This window comes from Podarcis pityusensis (assembly GCF_964106645.2).
Source record: "Podarcis pityusensis genome assembly, chromosome: 6".
Taxonomy (NCBI): domain Eukaryota; kingdom Metazoa; phylum Chordata; class Lepidosauria; order Squamata; family Lacertidae; genus Podarcis; species Podarcis pityusensis.
Window position 1 is genome coordinate 97,087,526 of NC_138030.1, and position 17,971 is coordinate 97,105,496.

General features: G+C 41.8%; 1 protein-coding gene across 2 annotated transcripts in view; it reads left to right on the plus strand.

Annotated features, from left to right (window-relative positions):
* RGL1 (ral guanine nucleotide dissociation stimulator like 1) overlaps positions 1-17,971 on the plus strand; it is a 135,896-nt gene continuing 117,925 nt past the window's right edge. The window contains exons 1-2 of one of the 2 annotated variants that reach the window (XM_081012131.1): positions 1-182; positions 11,903-12,037. In XM_081012131.1, the coding sequence (XP_080868257.1) occupies positions 11,993-12,037 (45 nt within the window). In that variant the 5' untranslated portion in view covers positions 1-182; positions 11,903-11,992. Of the gene's footprint in view, positions 183-11,902; positions 12,038-17,971 lie in introns of those variants that run through there. The other variant, XM_081012133.1, reaches the window with a different exon arrangement.

The window sequence follows — 17,971 nt, forward strand, 5'->3', positions numbered from 1 at the left end:
CTGGTCAGATGATGCCCCCAAGGCAAGAGGATCCCCAGTCCTTCCCCTCTTCCTCCTAGCTAAGGTACTGCGGATGTGAGTCTTAAGTGTTGCTAGCTTGCTGATCCTGCTTGCTGCAGCCCTGGCTTTGAATGCAGTCAGATGAAATCGAGGAAATGGAGACCTTCCCTGTGGTTCTCTCTGTGAGTAGCTTGATTCCATTTTCTGTGTGTTTGCATAACTATATAGAGATAACATTCTTGTTGCAATAATCTACCAAATATGCAGTTTTAATTCCTTCCAGGCTGTTATAGTGTGGAGAGGCATGGCTCCATTTGCAATGCAGTGCATTCTGATGATTATTTTAAAAGATGCATAGTTTTTGTTTTGTTGCATGCACAGACCAATGTGCTGAACTGCATAAAGAGGATGGATGGGGTAGAGACACAAAGGATATGCTGCAGAGCCGTGGGTTCCTGACAGCTCAGGAGATAAGGAAAGGAAAAGCATAATTAGATAGCTGGATGCTTTCCATGGTTCACGTCTGCAGGGAATACATCTTAATCCTTTTGTGTGCAAATGTGTGCTTGCATCACACGGGGTGGACAGGCATGTATTTGTTTCATTCAGCGTGCATCAAAGTTCACTCTGCTCTGAGGGATCCTACCCAGTTGGCTTATATTTTCTCATGAGGACCTTGATATTCTCCGCATCACAGATATGTCTGGCTTGTTACACTGTGAAGTGCTTGGTTTGGTGCTGAAATCTTGTTATTTTGCTGCTGGCTTTATTTGTGAAATTCCTTCTTAACAACAACAACAAATAGGCAGTCATCTAAATTTTACTCAGAGTAGACCCAGTGAAATTATTTACCATGACTAATACCACCCAATAATAATGCATTCCCTGTTCACACAAACTGCACTTGCTTTTCTGCTTCAGGATGTTTGGGCTCCTCCCCGAGCTGGTATTGCAGCAGAAGGCTTGGAAGGGGCATGAAGTGCTTAGTTTACCTCCTCAAGAGATGCCACCTTCCAATGAAATTTCAAACCAAAGCCTCCCCAGTCTGTTGGAGTTCAGATGGGACAAATAGAGTGCCTGGTATAGGAGAATTCTGCAGTTCATATATGAGTACTATTATTTCCTAATTATGTTTTATTAACTTTCCTTTAAGATTAAACTGGCTATGAAACACATTATATGCTCCTCAACATATTCCTCACAGCACTACATTTTGTTTTGTTTTGTTTTTTGCTTGTGCAGCTGTCAAACCCTTCTAACCAGGGCTAGGAAATTAGAAAGGCTGGCTCACTTATTATTTATTTAATTATTTATTAAATTTATGTACCACCCTTCGTCTAAGGATCATAATTCGAGGTTTGATGGCAGATCGAGTCCTCGTAGGAATGGTCTTGCATTGAGTTGTTGCTCTCACTTGCCACTGTTAGCGGCACTTCTGGCTGTTTCAGCCTTAGATCCAAGTGTGTAGTAAGGATTTGCTTGGGTTTAGATGCTGGCAAACCACATAATTACTCTAAACTCCCTTTGTAGAAGACACTGCTCCTACCTGCTGAGCAAGCAAGAGTTGCTTAGCTAGCACACATGGTTCCCCAAATGCAAGGGGAGGATGAGACATGCTTTGGCAGTGGATTGAGTGCTGTGTATACCCATTTATTTTCTTGGGATGCTTAGTGGGGAGGGTTGAAAGATGCTCAGGAGCCTTCTCCCTCCCACTTACCTGTGTAGGGTGACTCATCTGTGCAACCCCATTTGCAGGAGTGAAGCTTAAGTTCCTCCTGTGTCTTGGGACTCTGCAGACAGGTACACTGCTTCAGTACACAGGTGTTATCCATCTTCCTTTTCATCCTTGGCTGTTGGTGGAAAGTACAAATTGCTGAGTGACCTTTCACCAAGGTTTGCTATCACCAAGTTGCCGATGTAGCCTATGGTGAGATTCATGATCCTTCCCCAATGGAAGCTTTCCTTCCAGGACAAATAGACTGGGGTCACAGTAAGGGGCATAGGTTTAAAACCTTACTCCTTTGCCTGCCAAGGTCTCAATCCAGCTCAGTCTCTCCCCACAATTCCTTTAGTTTGGCCCTCTACTTGCCTTTTCCCCCTACCTAATTATGATCGGTGTAGTACTCGTGCCATCATAAACCGATGCTAGGGTAATATTATCACCACCATGGTTTTGAGCTATGCCAGTGGATCAGATTTAGTTGCAATCCTGTCTGGGCTGGCTGAAGACATTTTGCTAACTGAGAAGACAAGATGGTGCGCTCCCTCCCACCCATTTTATGAACAAAAGCCGATTGGACTGGCAGTTGAATCTGGGTAACCAGACACCCATCTTCCACTGCATCTGAGGACAGCAGGCTAGCTTAGATGAAATAGACCACGAAACACAGAGCTTTGCCCTCCAATCCCTTGCTATTGCTTTCTGCCTCCACAGCAATTGCTGCTTAAGGCAGGTGCTTCTTTCTGGCTATTGAATCCTAGCCTTATCCCTGAATCCTAGCCTTATCCAGCTGACATAAGCTGATGATAGGATTGCACTGTGAGCAGTGTGTCCCAAAATTTCCAAATAGCTGAAGAAATTTTATTTTCTTAAAATTTGAGCCACATTTTACTCTTACACCCAAACAGTTTTAGAGGTTAAAAGTATAAGCCTGACCTTCCTTGAGAATAGCTCACTTCCTGTCCCTGCAATTCACAGTTCTGGTTGTGCATTCCAACGGAAGCAGAAAATCCTCGAATACAGTGGTACCACGGGTTACATATGCTTCAGGCTACAGACGCTTCAGGTTACAGACTCCGCTAACCCAGAAATAGTCCCTCGGGTTAAGAACGTTGCTTCAGGATGAGAACAGAAATCGTGCTCTGGCGGCGCGGCGGCAGCAGGAGGCCCCATTAGCTAAAGTGGTACCTCAGGTTACCTTCAGGTTAAGAACGAACCTCCAGAATGAATTAAGTTCTTAACCCGAGGTACCACTGTAGTCACTCTTCCAGAGAAACAACAAGCAGCCTCCTTTTAGAGCTAACAGTTCCTTGTTTCTCTTGTTGGAGAGTAGTCAAAGGATTCCATCACATCTCATACATAGATGCAACAAAATTATCTGTGCTCACAGAGTCCAGTTAGAAGGAAGGAATGCCAAAGCAGGGAATTGTGGTGGATGTAACAGCCACCATCTGTTGATGGGTACTATGAGCTCATGGAAGCATTTACCGGTAATTGTTTCTTTCATTTAGTTTTCAATTTTTTGTTTTGCTTTTGCATTAAGGAAAGATGGTTGCACCAAGGTGGACGTGGGCTTGTGCAATACATATCAATGGGAGAGTCACAAGCTAACCCATGTCTTGTAGAGAGTCAGTTTTGCTGTCTCCACCCCCCCATCTCATTGTTCTGTTTCAGAGGTTTATTTAGGCTTGCCATATTTCAAAAAGTAACATTCCTGACACCCCCAAAATTGTTGAACCTGAAATTTTTCAACTTCAACTTATTTTATTTATTTATTTATTTAATTTTTTATTTTATTTCCATTCTTTCCCACCAGGGGGAAGGGGGTGGGACTGAGGAGGTAAGTTCCTTTGGACCTGCTCCTGAGCAAGTGGCCACAGGCTCTGTGTCCTGGAAAGGGGAGCTATTGTCCTTCTTTGAGAAGGTAACGCAGTGGCTCTCAAGGGGGGAGGACGGTGGGGGGAGGATAACCGAGTTGTCTTTATTTTCCTCTCCAGGTGGCTGGCAGGTGCGTGGGCCTGCTCTCACCCTCTTTCCACTGTCCTCCACGCTCCCCTCCTCCTCAGTTGGGGCTACAGCGCGGGGGGGGAGGTGGGGGGCACTAGTGCACTTTGGGTCTCCCACGTAAGGAGGGTGGCATTCCTTTCACTGCTCAGCAGAAAATACATACAGGAAATTTCTTACATCTCTTAAAATTCAAATTTTCCCTCAGGGCGCCATTTTAGGAGTCCAGTTTCCTGGCATGTCCGGACGTTTCTGGATGTATGGAAAGCCTAGTTTATTTTCTGATGTAGCTTTCTGCTTCTTTGATAAAGAGTGCCAAAGAGGTGCAAGAAGTGCTAACAGTTCAGTCAGTAACTTCCAGGTCTGGGCAGATGCATAGGGTGGGGCTGTTGACATGGCTTGTTGTGTGCAAGAAGCCAAAGACATCTGGATGCAGTTGTTGCTCTGTCTAAAGTATCTGAAGGAACGCCTATGGAAAAAGCACAGTGCAAAAACATATGCTGTTATAAATGAAATGAATGCAGATTTGCTTCTTAAAAAAAGAACAGAACGTAAATGCTTCGCTTGGGTTGTACAAGAGAAAGTCCCCGCCCCTTTTTTTCTTTTCTTTTTAAGAAGAGCCTAATTGCTGTATGTGAAATACTTTTAAAAAGACAGGCTCTGGATTTCTCATCAGCTATTAGGAATACCTTGTGATTCAGAAAGGCAGTTTCAAAGGTAGCTTGGGATGCCTGCTGTATGTCTGTTGTCTGTCGCTGTTTGATCCTCAGCTAAGATTTTGACAGATGTTGCCACCATCTAACTGGCTCCTTTTATCTCTCATGTATATCTAAGCATAAGCGTGCATGCACAAACTTGGTAGCAGAACTGGTAACAGTGTCTCCCTGTCTGTATTGCTCTGGAATGTGGCGGATGGAATATTCTCCTGCCTTCTGGCTTCTCAAGTTGCAGGAGACCTTTTCACACATGACCTGTGTGTGGCAACAAGGACTGTAGGCCTTCACCTTTGGGCCCAGTCTTGAAAGTCTTATAGCTCCTCCCATTTGCCATGGCCTTGCCAGACTGCGTGTGCATGTGTGTTGGAGTTAGGATGGGACATGCAATGAATGAGGCTGGTGTGAAGGGAAAACTTAAATAAAAAGAATAGTGACAGATGTAGAACTTAGAGTTTTGGACAGCTAAGAATGTCGTAAGCAAAATATGATTTATTTTATCCTTGTATGAACCCAATTATTATTAGCTATGCCAGATTTTCCCAGGACACATTTAGTAGTTGCTGGGTTATTTTATCTGTCAAGACTTAAAAGAAAGGGGGGCCACTAGGGGGCGCATTGGAAGATGGCCGACAATACCATCTCTCCGACCCACACGGGGTAATTAAGAGGCTGTTATGGGAGTAGGCAGCCTCCCTTGTTGCCCCAAGGAAATGGGGAACACTGCCCTTGCCTGCTGTGCCCATAAATCACCCCCTAATTCGAAAGAAGGGGGTGAGGGCCCTAGGCAGAATGCCCCCGTGTGGACCTCGGCTCTCCTGGACGCTGTCTCTGATCGCGCACTAGCTGCAGCAATTTGGAATAATTAATTACAAAAGAAGCAAATGCACATATTTCAAGTGAAGAAGGGGAGTGAAGTCTGCTAATTTAAGTGACCTCTGCGAAAGAAGACGACGGGTTGGAGAAACAGGAATATTTTACGATGAAGATACACCAAAGGCTGGGTATGTTGACAACGGGACTGAATGGGGGGGACGGACCTTTTTTACTTTCCTTCTATGTGATTTACAAGAACCCCTCCTCATTAGAATCGTCGGTTGAACTGACCCAAGCAGAATGATTAAGGTCTGTGTGGAGATAAACTTTAACCAAAAGTATGCTTTATGGAGATCGAGAAGCAATAAGAGCTTTTGGGAATGGCACAGCAATTAATTCGGAGTCGCCATCTTGCCAAAGGATTTATAGCCGGGAGGAAGAACGGACTTGTTTTTAGACTGCATTCCTAGTGAATCTCCTCAGAGGTGCTGGCTATCTTCCTGGAGATCTGATGTGAGGGCAGTGGGCTTTCAGCTCTCTTTTAAGCTGCAGTTCCATGTTCCTATACTCAGCCTGTATCTGCAAATAGACACAGAAATGGCAAAAGGCCAGTTAGCACCCAGTGAGCTCCTTCTGGAGGGAACCAAACCTGAGTATGTTCTGGACCATGGAACTTCTCCAAGGAATGGGCGAATGCAACAATCTATAAAAGTAGTTGGATTTCGGCACTTTATCTCCTTGTCTTGTGCTAAAGTTACACTCTGAGGCAGGGTGGGGAAACTACTGCCGAGGCTTTTGGACCTGAGTCCCCACCATCCCTCACCATTGGCCATGCTTCCTGGGGCTGGTGGGAGCTGGACATGTTTCCCAACCTGCTGTAGACACTGTCCTGGTATATAATAATTGGGGCTAAGGGTGCCATTTATTCCACTCTGCTCAGGAGGATGGGGAAGTATGTCTTGGCTCTGAAGAACTGAGCCACCAAGCCTGAATGGTAAAAGAGAAATCATCACAGCTGATTTATTTAGTTTTGCAACTCAGTGCTGAGTAGGAATTGCTCAGCAGTGAACATTATTTCCCAAGAGAGATTCACTAGGATAATGCAAAAGTAGCCTGGTTTCTATTTTTTAAATTAAATCCCAGTAACAAATACTATTATTTAGAGAGTGGACTGGAGTGAATAAATACATGGAGTCCCATTGGAAGAGAAGAATGTTATCTTAGAAAGCAGTGGAATGAAATATTCCACTCATTCCAAACTCATGCTTTTCAGTATTTTATAACAAAGTCAGAAAAAGGCTTGTGTGTGCGTGTCAGCAAGCAAAAAGAGATTTTTGTCTGACTTTTACTTCTCAACGGAGACGGAGTTGGACATGGATCATGCAACTTTGTAAATGGTTTTGGAGCAGCTGGTGGAACAAAACAATAAGCTGAATTCCTTCTCTAAAATAGTTGCCAAACTGGCCATTTTCTACATCAGGCCAAGCTATGCTTGATTTTGCTTTGCTCTCTGAAGTCATTGCATCTGATCATAGGAGCTGGTCAGTCTTGTGCAGCCCCTCACCCTCTGGTTTCCTTGGTATCTGCTGGGTTCTTCCTACAAAAGCCTGGTTATGTGCAGGCCCACTTTACAATGGGTCGTGTACAACTAAGTTTTACTCAGAGTAAGCCCATTGAAATTAATGGAACTGTTAGTCATGTTCCTTAATTTCAGTGGGTCTACTCTGACTAGGACAAACATTAGATACAACCCATTATCTTCCCTCCCATATCTCCACCCTCGTGAGGGAACTGTGACATCCTAACAAATTAACAACTCAGAGGTTTAGTATTAGGGTTCCTCACTCCTTGGTATCCTTCCACTACAGATATAACACCCCCCCTCTAAAATAATACTTGCACAGAGTATATATAAGAGTGTTGTAAACATTTACACAATGCTGTACAATAGTTGAATGGCAGGGAGTGATGTTTTCTGAGCTTTATCAGCTTCCCAATCTGTGTGTCTGTTCCAGAAAAGGCCACTATTCAAATGCTAAAAGTACATGTGCATCCAACTTTAACTTTGCAGCTGGAGAAAAAAGTAACAGGTGAATATATTATTGATCTAAAGCAGGCTAGTGCCTGATGTACTGGCAGCTGTTAGGTTGCTAGTGTGAAATGAATTATTTCATACTACTAATAATATATAGAATCTGTTTTTCAAATCACATAGGGGTATTCTTTCAGTGCAATGCCTTGCTGTGGGATTAAATTCAAAACTGAAGTCTCAGAGAGTGAGGACTCTACCTCTGAACTCTTACTGTGATGATTTCTTCACATTCTTCTTGAATGCATATGTTGAAACTTATTCACATAACAAATTTAACAAACCCATGTGCAACAGACTTCAAACAGATCACCCACTAATTTATGCAACAAAATCCTTTCTTGGTAAATATTTTGTAATGAGTAAATCAGCCTTCAGTCAGACCTGAGATAGTAAATATTGTTGTTGTTGTTGTTGTTGTTGAGTCATTTAGTCGTGTCTGCCTCTTCGTGACCCCCCGGACCAGAGCACGTCAGGCACTCCTGTCTTCCACTGCCTCCCGCAGTTTGGTCAAACTCATGCTGGTAGCTTCGAGAACACTGTCCAACCATCTCGTCCTCTGTCGTCCCCTTCTCCTTGTGCCCTCCATCTTTCCCACCATCAGGGTCTTTTCCAGGGAGTCTTCTCTTCTCATGAGGTGGCCAAAGTATTGGAGCCTCAGCTTCAGGATCTGTCCTTCCAGTGAGCACTCAGGGCTGATTTCCTTCAGAATGGAGAGGTTTGATCTTCTTGCAGTCCATGGGACTCTGAAGAGTCTCCTCCAGCACCATAATTCAAAGGCATCAATTCTTCGGCGATCAGCCTTCTTTATGGTCCAGCTCTCACTTCCATACATCACTACTGGGAAAACCATAAATTAAAAGTAAATATTACTCTTAGTAAATGTTGCATTTATAGATTTTATCACTGGGACCCACTGCTCACAAATAGGTTATAATTTTCTTGAGGATTCTTCTGGCGAGTTAGTTAGCTATGCATCGTCTGTGTTCATGATCACTTCAAGAAGTTATGACATGTGAGCCAAACATTACATCAGAATTGGTCCTTTGCTAATCTGCTTATTCCCTGAAAAAAGATTTTTGCCCTTTCAAAAAGAAACTGTGTCCTATTGTAATGTGATCATGACTGTTTTTGTTATCTCATTTTAAAATCCAATTATCCCTTTAAAAAAAATAATCGGCTAAGATTGTAACTTTATTGTTTTATAGAAATTTTATCTCAGTAAAGTCCTTTTGAAAGGAAGGAAAAAGAGACAGACATAGGCATCTGGGTACAGACTTGGATTTTACATGGTTATAAAAGTCATTTGGTCTCAGAATAGGTTTGAGGGTTTTAAATTGGTGCTTTGTCTCTGCTGTTATAACATGCATAAGATCACAGAAAATGGTAGAAACATTTTTCTCTTTTAAACAAAAAATTGGTCCCTGGAAGTGAGGGAATTGATTATTTTATTTTTCAAAACAAATGTCTAAAACTCAGAAGAGAGTCCTTTCTAGATTTATCTATATCTCACGTTTGTGGGATTTTGTGTCCCTGAAATGTTAAGTTGATAATAGCAATGGAAATATAATAAACAAGAGCAAAACCAAGGTATTAGAGAACAATCTAGACAATGAGGAAAGAAAATTACTACAAGAAAAGACGGGCCTAGTCTTTGTGAAAAAAGTTAAATATCTGGGAGTTAAGTTGTCGGGGAAAATTTTGAACTTATATAAAGATAACTATGAGAAATTATGAAATGAAATTAAGAGAGATCTGGAGATTAGGTCGAATTTAAGATTGTCATTAATGGGTGGTCATTAAATTGTCATTAATTTCGGTGGTCAATGAATGTATTGCCAAAGACGTTGTTTTTGTTTCAAGCCCTCCCAATTATTGACAGTGTGAAATGTTTTAAAGAATGGCAGAAAGTTTTATCTAGATTTATCTGGCAGGGGAAAAAACCCAGAATTAAGTATAAACTACTAACGGATTCAAAAGAAAGAGGGGGATTCTCCCTGCCAGATTTGAAGATCTATTTTGAAGCAGCAGCGCTCTGCTGTATTAAGGAATGGATACAACTAGAGGATACAGATGTTTTAGATTTGGAGGGATTTGATAATGTGTTTGGATGGCATGCATATTTATGGTATGACAAAATAAAGGCCCATAATGGTTTTAAAAACCATGTAATCAGGAAATCTCTATATGATGTTTGGATAAAATCCAAAGATCTTCTGGAAAGGAAGACACCCAGATGGCTTTCGCCAATGGAGGCAAAGGCCCAGAAAAAATTAAATACGGAAATCAAGTGGTTGAGATATTCAGACTTGTTATTGGAAGATAAAGAAGGATTTAAATTATAACCATTTGATCAAATTAAAGATAAAATAAATTGGTTACATTATCACCAGATCAATGAATTGTATAAATTAGATAAGAAAAATGGTTTTGCTTCGGAAAAAACTAAGTTGGAAACGGAGTTGTTGGACTCTAAAGTTAAAAATTTGTCTTAAATGTATAATTTATTGTTGGAATGGCAGACAAAAGATGAGCAAGTTAAATCAGTGATGATAGATTGGGCAAGAGACGTGGGACACAATATAATGTTTGAAGACTGGGAAAGATTGTGGAGGAAAGGGGTCAAGTTCACTGCATGCATGGTGTTAAAGGAAAATATTATGTAAATGATGTATAGATGGTACTTAACCCCTGTAAAATTAGCAAAGATTTATAACAACAGTGATAATCTATGCTGGAAATGTAAAGAAAAGGAGGGTACCTTTTATCATATGTGGTGGACCTGCCCCAAGGTGAAAGACTTCTGGGAGAAGATTTATAATGAATTGAAAAAAATGTTGAAATAAACATTTATTAAGAAACCAGAGGCCTTTCTTCTTGGAATAACAGGTTTGGAATTGCCCAAGAAAGATGTTAAACTGTTTTTGTATGCCACAACTGTGGCAAGAATTTTGTTAGCTAAGAATTGGAAAGCACAAGAAGTCCTTACAGTGGAGGAATGGCAGATGAAGATGATGGATTTTTCAGAGCTAGCCGACCTGACTGGAAGAGTCTGCGACCAGAAGGAGGAGGAGTATCAGGAAGAATGGATGAAATTCAAAGACCATTTAGTTAAATATGTTAACATAATTTAATTGGAAAAGCTTGCAAATACCAGATAGGCTTAGGATTTAAACATGTAATGTTAGAGTTTAATATGTTTAAAGTTAAAATAGAAAGAAAGAAAGATGTTAAGTGATTAAGTTAATTTTATGAGAAAATTGGTTTTGGAAAACTGTTATAATGATATAGACTGAAATTCAACTAGGGGGATTTGAGGAAGCCACTTAACAATGTTACTAAGATTGGTTTAAATACAGTTGAGATTTATGTTTGTTTATTTGTTTGTTTGTTTTTGGGAAATTAATAAAAAAAATGAAAAAAAGTGTATATAGGTATATATAAAACTTTACACTGTGCTTTACACTGTGATAATAGGACCACAATGAGTGGTCAGAGGAAGAAGAGGGAGCAGACTGAGGTGTTGTAGTGAGCAGGAAGAGGTTATGGGAGAAAGCAGTGCAGAGTCAGACGCTGAAGAAACCAAGGAGTCTCCTCCTATTTGAATTTGTCAAATCCTCTTTGAAAGCCAGCCAATTGGTGGCTCTCACTCCCTCTCGTGGTTATGAATTCCATAGTTTAACTATTCAGCGTATGAAGAAGCACACCCTTTTGTCTGTCTGAACCTTCCAACATTCAGATTAATTGGATGGCTGTGAGTTCTAGTATTATGAGAGGGATATAAATTTATCCCTATCCACTTTCTCTACACCAGGCATAATTCTATACTCCTCTATCATGTCCGGGGAGTTGTTCCATGCCATTGATCTGCATTTCAAAATTCGAAGAAGCAGATATCTGGAAGGATGGCTCTGTTTTGGTCCACATGTTGTTTTGCAATGTGCAGATGAGGTAGAATCATTATTAAATGTGAAATGAGTTGATTTTTTTCAATTCAGAATTCCATCTTGAGGGGGAGGGCTTTACTGAAAGCCTTTTCAAAGGTAAGCACATGATGGCTACTCGGTCACCCCTACCTGTATGCTTGCTGAGACACTAACTGAACTCCAAAAGGTTAGTTAGACAGAACTTAGCTCTTAATTGTCCCCCTTGATTACACTGAGATTGTCAGACTATAACTTTCAGGGCCAGTTGGGTACTATTTCATTGTGGGACTAACATATATGATAATAACTTGCACTAAAATGCTATGGATTTATAATATACAAATCAGCTGCATGGACATATCTATGCAGGCACAAAGATGACATGTACTTGAAATTTGCATATTATGAACAAATGATTTCCACTTCTGCAATATGTGAAAGAAAATAATTTCCAAATCATCTGATGTATGCTTAAAGGACTGTGTGGACAGGCAGACTATTGAAAATTTGGTGGACTAGTAAATTTTTGTGGGCTTTTTTGCAAGGCTTGGGTATGCTTCTAAATAAAGTGAATATATAGAGATGTAAAAATAAATGGGTCACTTCTGACACTATGACTCTTCATTTGGTACAGGAAGCATATAATGATTCCTACAACTATCTGGTTTTCTGAAGCTTTCCTTGGAGGCCATCTGGCACCCTGTTCCTGAAGCATCTGAAATATATGGATGATCACATTTCAGTATGGCGTGTATTAGTGATGCGGGAGGTAAGCTGACTGCACGTGATTAGTTATTAACATGAGAGTTTGTGGATAGCAAACCAGCAGCGTATGTACTCCAGCCCAGGGGCGTAAGAAAGGGGGGGCGGGGGCCCGACCCAGGTGCCATCATGGAGGGGGGTGACAAATTATCAAGGGACAATTACTGCCCTTCTAGGGCAGTTCATAAAAAACTTTTTTTAAAAAATTCCTGCTCCAAAGGTCTTATCTTACTACACTAGGGATTATATAGCTACATATGAACTTTCATGTATATCAGTTACTATATTGACCCTCCTCCATGAAAATAGCTGTTTATTTGGCCGTTTTCTTATGTCGTGAAGGCTGAAATTTCAACAAAGCATGTGCCTTTGCTAGACTCTTTTTGGGCACCTGCTGAAAGCATTCTTCTTTAGGCAAGCATACCTAGATGCTTAGGAAGTTGAAGTAATTTTAATCTTAATATTTTAGCTTTTGTATGTTTTAAAGTAGTACTGTTAATTTTTCTTGATTTTACTGTTGTGTTTTTTGTTTTTTGTTTTGGTAAACCACTTTGCAGGTTTTTAAAATAAATTTTATTAAATAAATAATAAATATAAATACAATAACACAAGCCAAAACACAATCCATCCTCTAGATTTAAGTATCCGTCCACAGTCGCCTACTTGTTATCAGAGGCTCAGAATCCACATTCCTTTGTAAGAAAACCTGACCTTCCTACGCCTCTGCTCCAGCCTAGAAGGATTTTATAGTAGAGGGCAGTGCTTTTTTCCCTAATATTTTTTTAGGGGTATTCTCATTTTGACTCAATAAAATCACCATTTTATAGTTCAAATCGGGAAAAATAAAAACAGTAAATGGACAAAAGTACAAAGATTCACAAAATGTTTAGGGGTTTGTGTCCCCCTGCGTCCCCCCAGAGAAAGCACTGGTAGAGGATAATAATACTTAATGTAGACTCACGATTCATTTGCAAGTGTGTGGGGGTTTTTAAGTGTACAGTTGGACACAAAACATGCAATTGGGGTGATATTGTGCATTTGGAAAGCTGATAATAAACAGCTGTAAAAATGGGGGATGGGGAAACTGACCATGTTGTAAGTGTATCTGTCTGTTAAGCACTTAAATGGCAGACAATGGCAGACACAGCATGGAGCCAAATTATATAAGGGCAGAATGCACTTTTTCCTATCCTTACAACAAACTGCCCAAACCATGTTAGACCACATTGTTCTTAGTCAGAACCTGCTCTTCTTCACCTTCATCTTTCAGCAAGTGATGTTGCCAAACCAAGATAGATTCATAAATGAATTGTGGTAGATAAGAACCACTGATTCCTATGGAGAAACCACCACTGATCAGGGGGTAAGCAAGGACCAAAGCACACAGGGTGTTCCTGTGTTTGGGGAATATGGAGGTTCACACACAGTTTCTTATGGGAAATTTATGTAGTTGGGAAATCTGTTTTAAAGAAACACTGTTCCTTTGCTTGGGACTGAAAACAGGAGCAAAGAACCATGTCTTACAGCACCATCCTATAATGACTACTAGGAAGTAAACCCCATTGAGCTCAGTGGAGCTTACTCTAAAGTAAATGGGTATAGGATGGCAGACCTAATCCTTGCTTGCTTTTGAGTCCTGGCTGAATCCAATGTGTAAAGCAGGGGTCAGCAACTTTTTTCAGCTGTGGGCCGCTCCACCGTCCTTCAGTCCTTGGGGGGTGGGGCGGACTATATTTTGGGGGGGGAAATGAACGAATTCCTATGCCCCACAAATAACCCAGAGATGCATTTTAAATAAAAGCATACATTCTACTCATGTAAAAACACCAGGCAGGCCCCACAAATAACCCAGAGACGCATTTTAAATAAAAGGACACATTCTACTCATGTAAAAACATGCTGATTCCCAGACCGATCATGGGCCGGATTCAGAAGGTGATTGGGCCGCATCTGGCCCACGGACCTTAGGTTGCCTACCCCTGGTGTAAAGCTTTCCCTCTGAAATGTGCTACTACATATTCCCTCTGTTCTCTTACAGTAGGAATATTAATTGCTTTGTGTCTTTCCATACACTTTTTTTTTTTAAACAAAACATGAGACTCACAAAGTGGTTATTAAAGTTGGGCCCCAATTAAAGTGAAATGGTGTGGGGGGGTGATGGGCTATTGCTTATCCAAATTAGGAATAGACAGACTTCAGGCTTGCAGGATCTATTTTCTTTTCTACTACAACCCCAAGAACCACCAACCAGCGCCTGATGCAAAAGATAAACTAAGAATTAAAGAACTTAGAGCCCAGGAATGTTCTTTGAATACTAGAAATAAACAAAGCTCACAGTCCTCCCACACAGAAATCCCAGCCTGGTTACACCAAGCTTTCTTCTTCATTTCAGCAGTATAATTTTGTTGGCAACAATCCTGAATGATTTTTTGTCTTTTTATAGCAAATGGTCATGATAATCAAATGCATTTCATTGGCTTTTAAACTTGTAACCTGTGAGCTAGTGTGTGATTGTGGATGGAGTATCAGTACTAAGCTGAGGTGCAGCTGATTTAGCCAAGTGGCTTTTTGTTGTTTATCAAACAAACCCACAAATACTCAAACAATGTTCTGGAATTAAATGATTGGACTCAGCTGTATGGGAGTGATAAGGCTCAAGAGAAATGAAGCAAAATTGAAGTTGATTCAGTACTGAAAAATACATCCAGATGAGGAATGGATTCTAACCACTTTGTGGGGCACCCAGCAGTGTTGTTCAGCCAACAGTAAGGCTTGTATCAGTGGGAGGGAAGCAATTTTCAGTGATTTCCACCCACCCCATGCCTGCCCTGACACTTTGTGGAACAGCCGTAGCTCAATAACAGAGTCCAATGTTTTGTATGCAAAAGGTTCAATCCCTGATGTCTTCAGGTGAGGTTGGGAATAAATCCTGGTGAGTTGCTGCCAGTCTGTGTTGAAAATACTGAGCTAAATGGACCAATGGTGGATAAGGCAGATTCCTATGTTCCTGGAGCCTTCAACCCTCTGGGGGCAGGTTAAGGAGTGTGGGCGCCTGCAAGGGAAATCACTGTATTTTGTACCTCTGCTTCATTGACAGAAGCTGAACAACAGTGTTAGATACAACCCATTGAGTTTAATTGGGATGCAGCAAAAATACAACTCATTGCTGGGCTGGTTTAGTTAGCTGAATAGTTTGGAATCGGAAAGGGCTAGGGATGTCTTGCCAATTTTCCACTGGAGACTGCAAGTCGTTTTCTGCTGACTTCAACCAATGTTGGTCTGGGTTGAACTCTAAACTCCCTGTTCCTGTAATAAGATTAACTCCTTTGACACCAGTGGTTTTATACTGAAGCCACTGAGAACACAGTGCAATATCATAGGCGTACAGGGGGCCAGAAAGCTGGGATTGCGCAACTGGATTCTGCAGAGTTTTCTCCTGAGAACTCTGCTGTCTCTCATACCAGGCTGCAGCAGGAAGGACCCTGAAGGGGAAGAAGTGGCTTGCGGCCCATCTGGCCAGAGCTTCTGCCTGGGTGAATTAACAGACTGGTGGTGGGTGGAGAGCAAGGGATGAGAAGGCAGGGATGTCACAGATGGGAAAGGAGAGTTTATAGCTCAGAGATGGAAGAAAGAAGGAGATGTTTCAGTGCCATGATGCCAGAAGGTGCATCTAGAGCTGCAGGACAGTAGACAACACTACATACGCCATCGGTACAGTGGTGCCCCGCAAGACGAATGCCTCGCAAGACGGAAAACCCGCTAGACGAAAGGGTTTTCCATTTTGGAGGTGCTTCGCAAAACGAATTTCCTATGTGCTTGCTTCGCAAGACGAAAATGTCTTGCGAGTTCCTGCGGGGTTTTTTCCCTCCCCCCCCCTTTTTCCCAAGCCGCTAAACCGCTTATCAGCTGATGGCTAAGCCGCTTATCAGCTGATCTTTAAGCCGCTTAACAGCTGATGCTAAGCCGCTTATCAGCTGATCTTTAAGCTGCTTAACAGCTGATGCTAAGCCGCTTATCAGCTGATCTTTAAGCTGCTTAACAGCTGATGCTAAGCCGCTTATCAGCTGATGGCTAAGCCGCTTATCAGCTGATCTTTAAGCCGCTTAACAGCTGATGCTAAGCCACTTATCAGCTGATCTTTAAGCTGCTTAACAGCTGATGCTAAGCCGCTTATCAGCTGATGGCTAAGCCGCTTATCAGCTGATCTTTAAGCCACTTAACAGCTGATGCTAAGCCGCTTATCAGCTGATCTTTAAGCCGCTTAACAGCTGATGCTAAGCCGCTTATCAGCTGATCATTAAGCCGCTTATCAGCTGATCGTTAAGCCGCTTATCAGCTGATCTTTAAGCCGGCTAAGCCGCTAATACTGTAGCGCTAAGCCGCTAAACCTCTAATGGGCTTGCTTCGCAAGACAAAAAAACCCGCAAGACGAAGAGACTCGCGGAACGGATTCTTTTCGTCTTGCGAGGCACCACTGTAGTTGCATATTGGGGAGCTTTCTTTCCTAAGGCCAATTGTATCACAGAGATTGTGGCTGGAGTGTGGGAAGAGATTAAACCATCCTTCCCCAACCTTGTGCCCTACAGTTGTTCAAGAAAGCAGTCTCTCCTTGGCAGTGAGGGTTCTGTGGTTTGTTGAGTGACTAATGCCTTTGTGACTCATAGTGGCCCTTTTTGCGCTGGAAAGATTAGGAAGAAGGAGTTGGACAAAACATCAGTAAATTGTAAGGGAAATTTGGAGGTCTAAATTGAAATATACTGTTTGTAGTTGTGGAGGCTCCCCATTGATAGTTTTGCTTACAATACATGGTTTTGTTTGTTCAAGTAGATGTTTTGTTTTATATTTTATATTGCCTGTGTTGTATGATTATGTCATGGCCTTTGGCTAGGATAATAAGCTTACTGAACTGAACTGAGTACAGCTCCTGTAAGCCGCAGCCAGTATGATCCGTGGTTAGAGATGCTGGGAATTGTGATCCAAAACATTGGGAGGGCTCTAGGTTGGGAAAGGATGAGTTAAACTTTCCTCCCTGTGCACCACAGTCCTGATGGAAATGATCCACTCCCCAGGCTTAGTACTTACTAACAGCAGCAGCCTCAACCCAGATGTAGTTGCCAACATTTAGTGTCTACTGTAGTTTGACCCCTAGGTTTATCTCTCCTTCAGCTAAGCTAAGGCAGAGGGAAAGGCAATCTGCAAGCAGCGAGAGTAGGCCTTTTGCTAAATCCCGACCCAGAAATTCTTCTAGGGATTGGAAAATGTCACTTAACCTGCACTCGCCTATTGATGGAAAAAGCCTTCCTTGGTTGGTCTCTTCTGCTTCTGCCTTTACTACTAGGTGGTGACACACAAGTTGAATCCCTGCCTGATGTCCCTTGGCTTAAAGACTGTTATGGGGTCAAGTCTTAACACAGAGGAAGTTAGTTTTGTGAGGGTGGGGCGCTGATTCTTTGGAGGGGCTCAGCCGAAAGAACCTTCAAATGACGTTGAGTCGGAAACAGTTTTATGCCATTTTGAAGGGAGGGGAGGAGGCAGTTCGAGGGTTTGTTTTTTTAAAGCTCAAGTATGTTCCCATGGAATGTAAAAGGCAAGTAGATAGGGATGTCAAAAGGGGTATTGTTTTATGAATCTTGGTTGGTGTCATTTTTATCGAGCCCCATACCTGAGAATGTTGTTATTGTATAAGTTTTAATTCGGATGTCTACTCCAAGAGCACAAAGTTAATTTTAGCATTTAAGCCACAAAAACTGGCCTAGGCATTCAACAAGCCTGTAGGGCTTTGCCTCCTCTACAGCATGTATAAAACTAATCTTTTGAATGGACTGACCTTTTTGGAAGTAATAAAGCTACATAGCTGGCACCTTTGAAATAAGTGATTACTGGAACTGAGTGAGTCAAACTTAAGCCGAGTTATTGCACCTGCATGGATGGGAAGGGACAA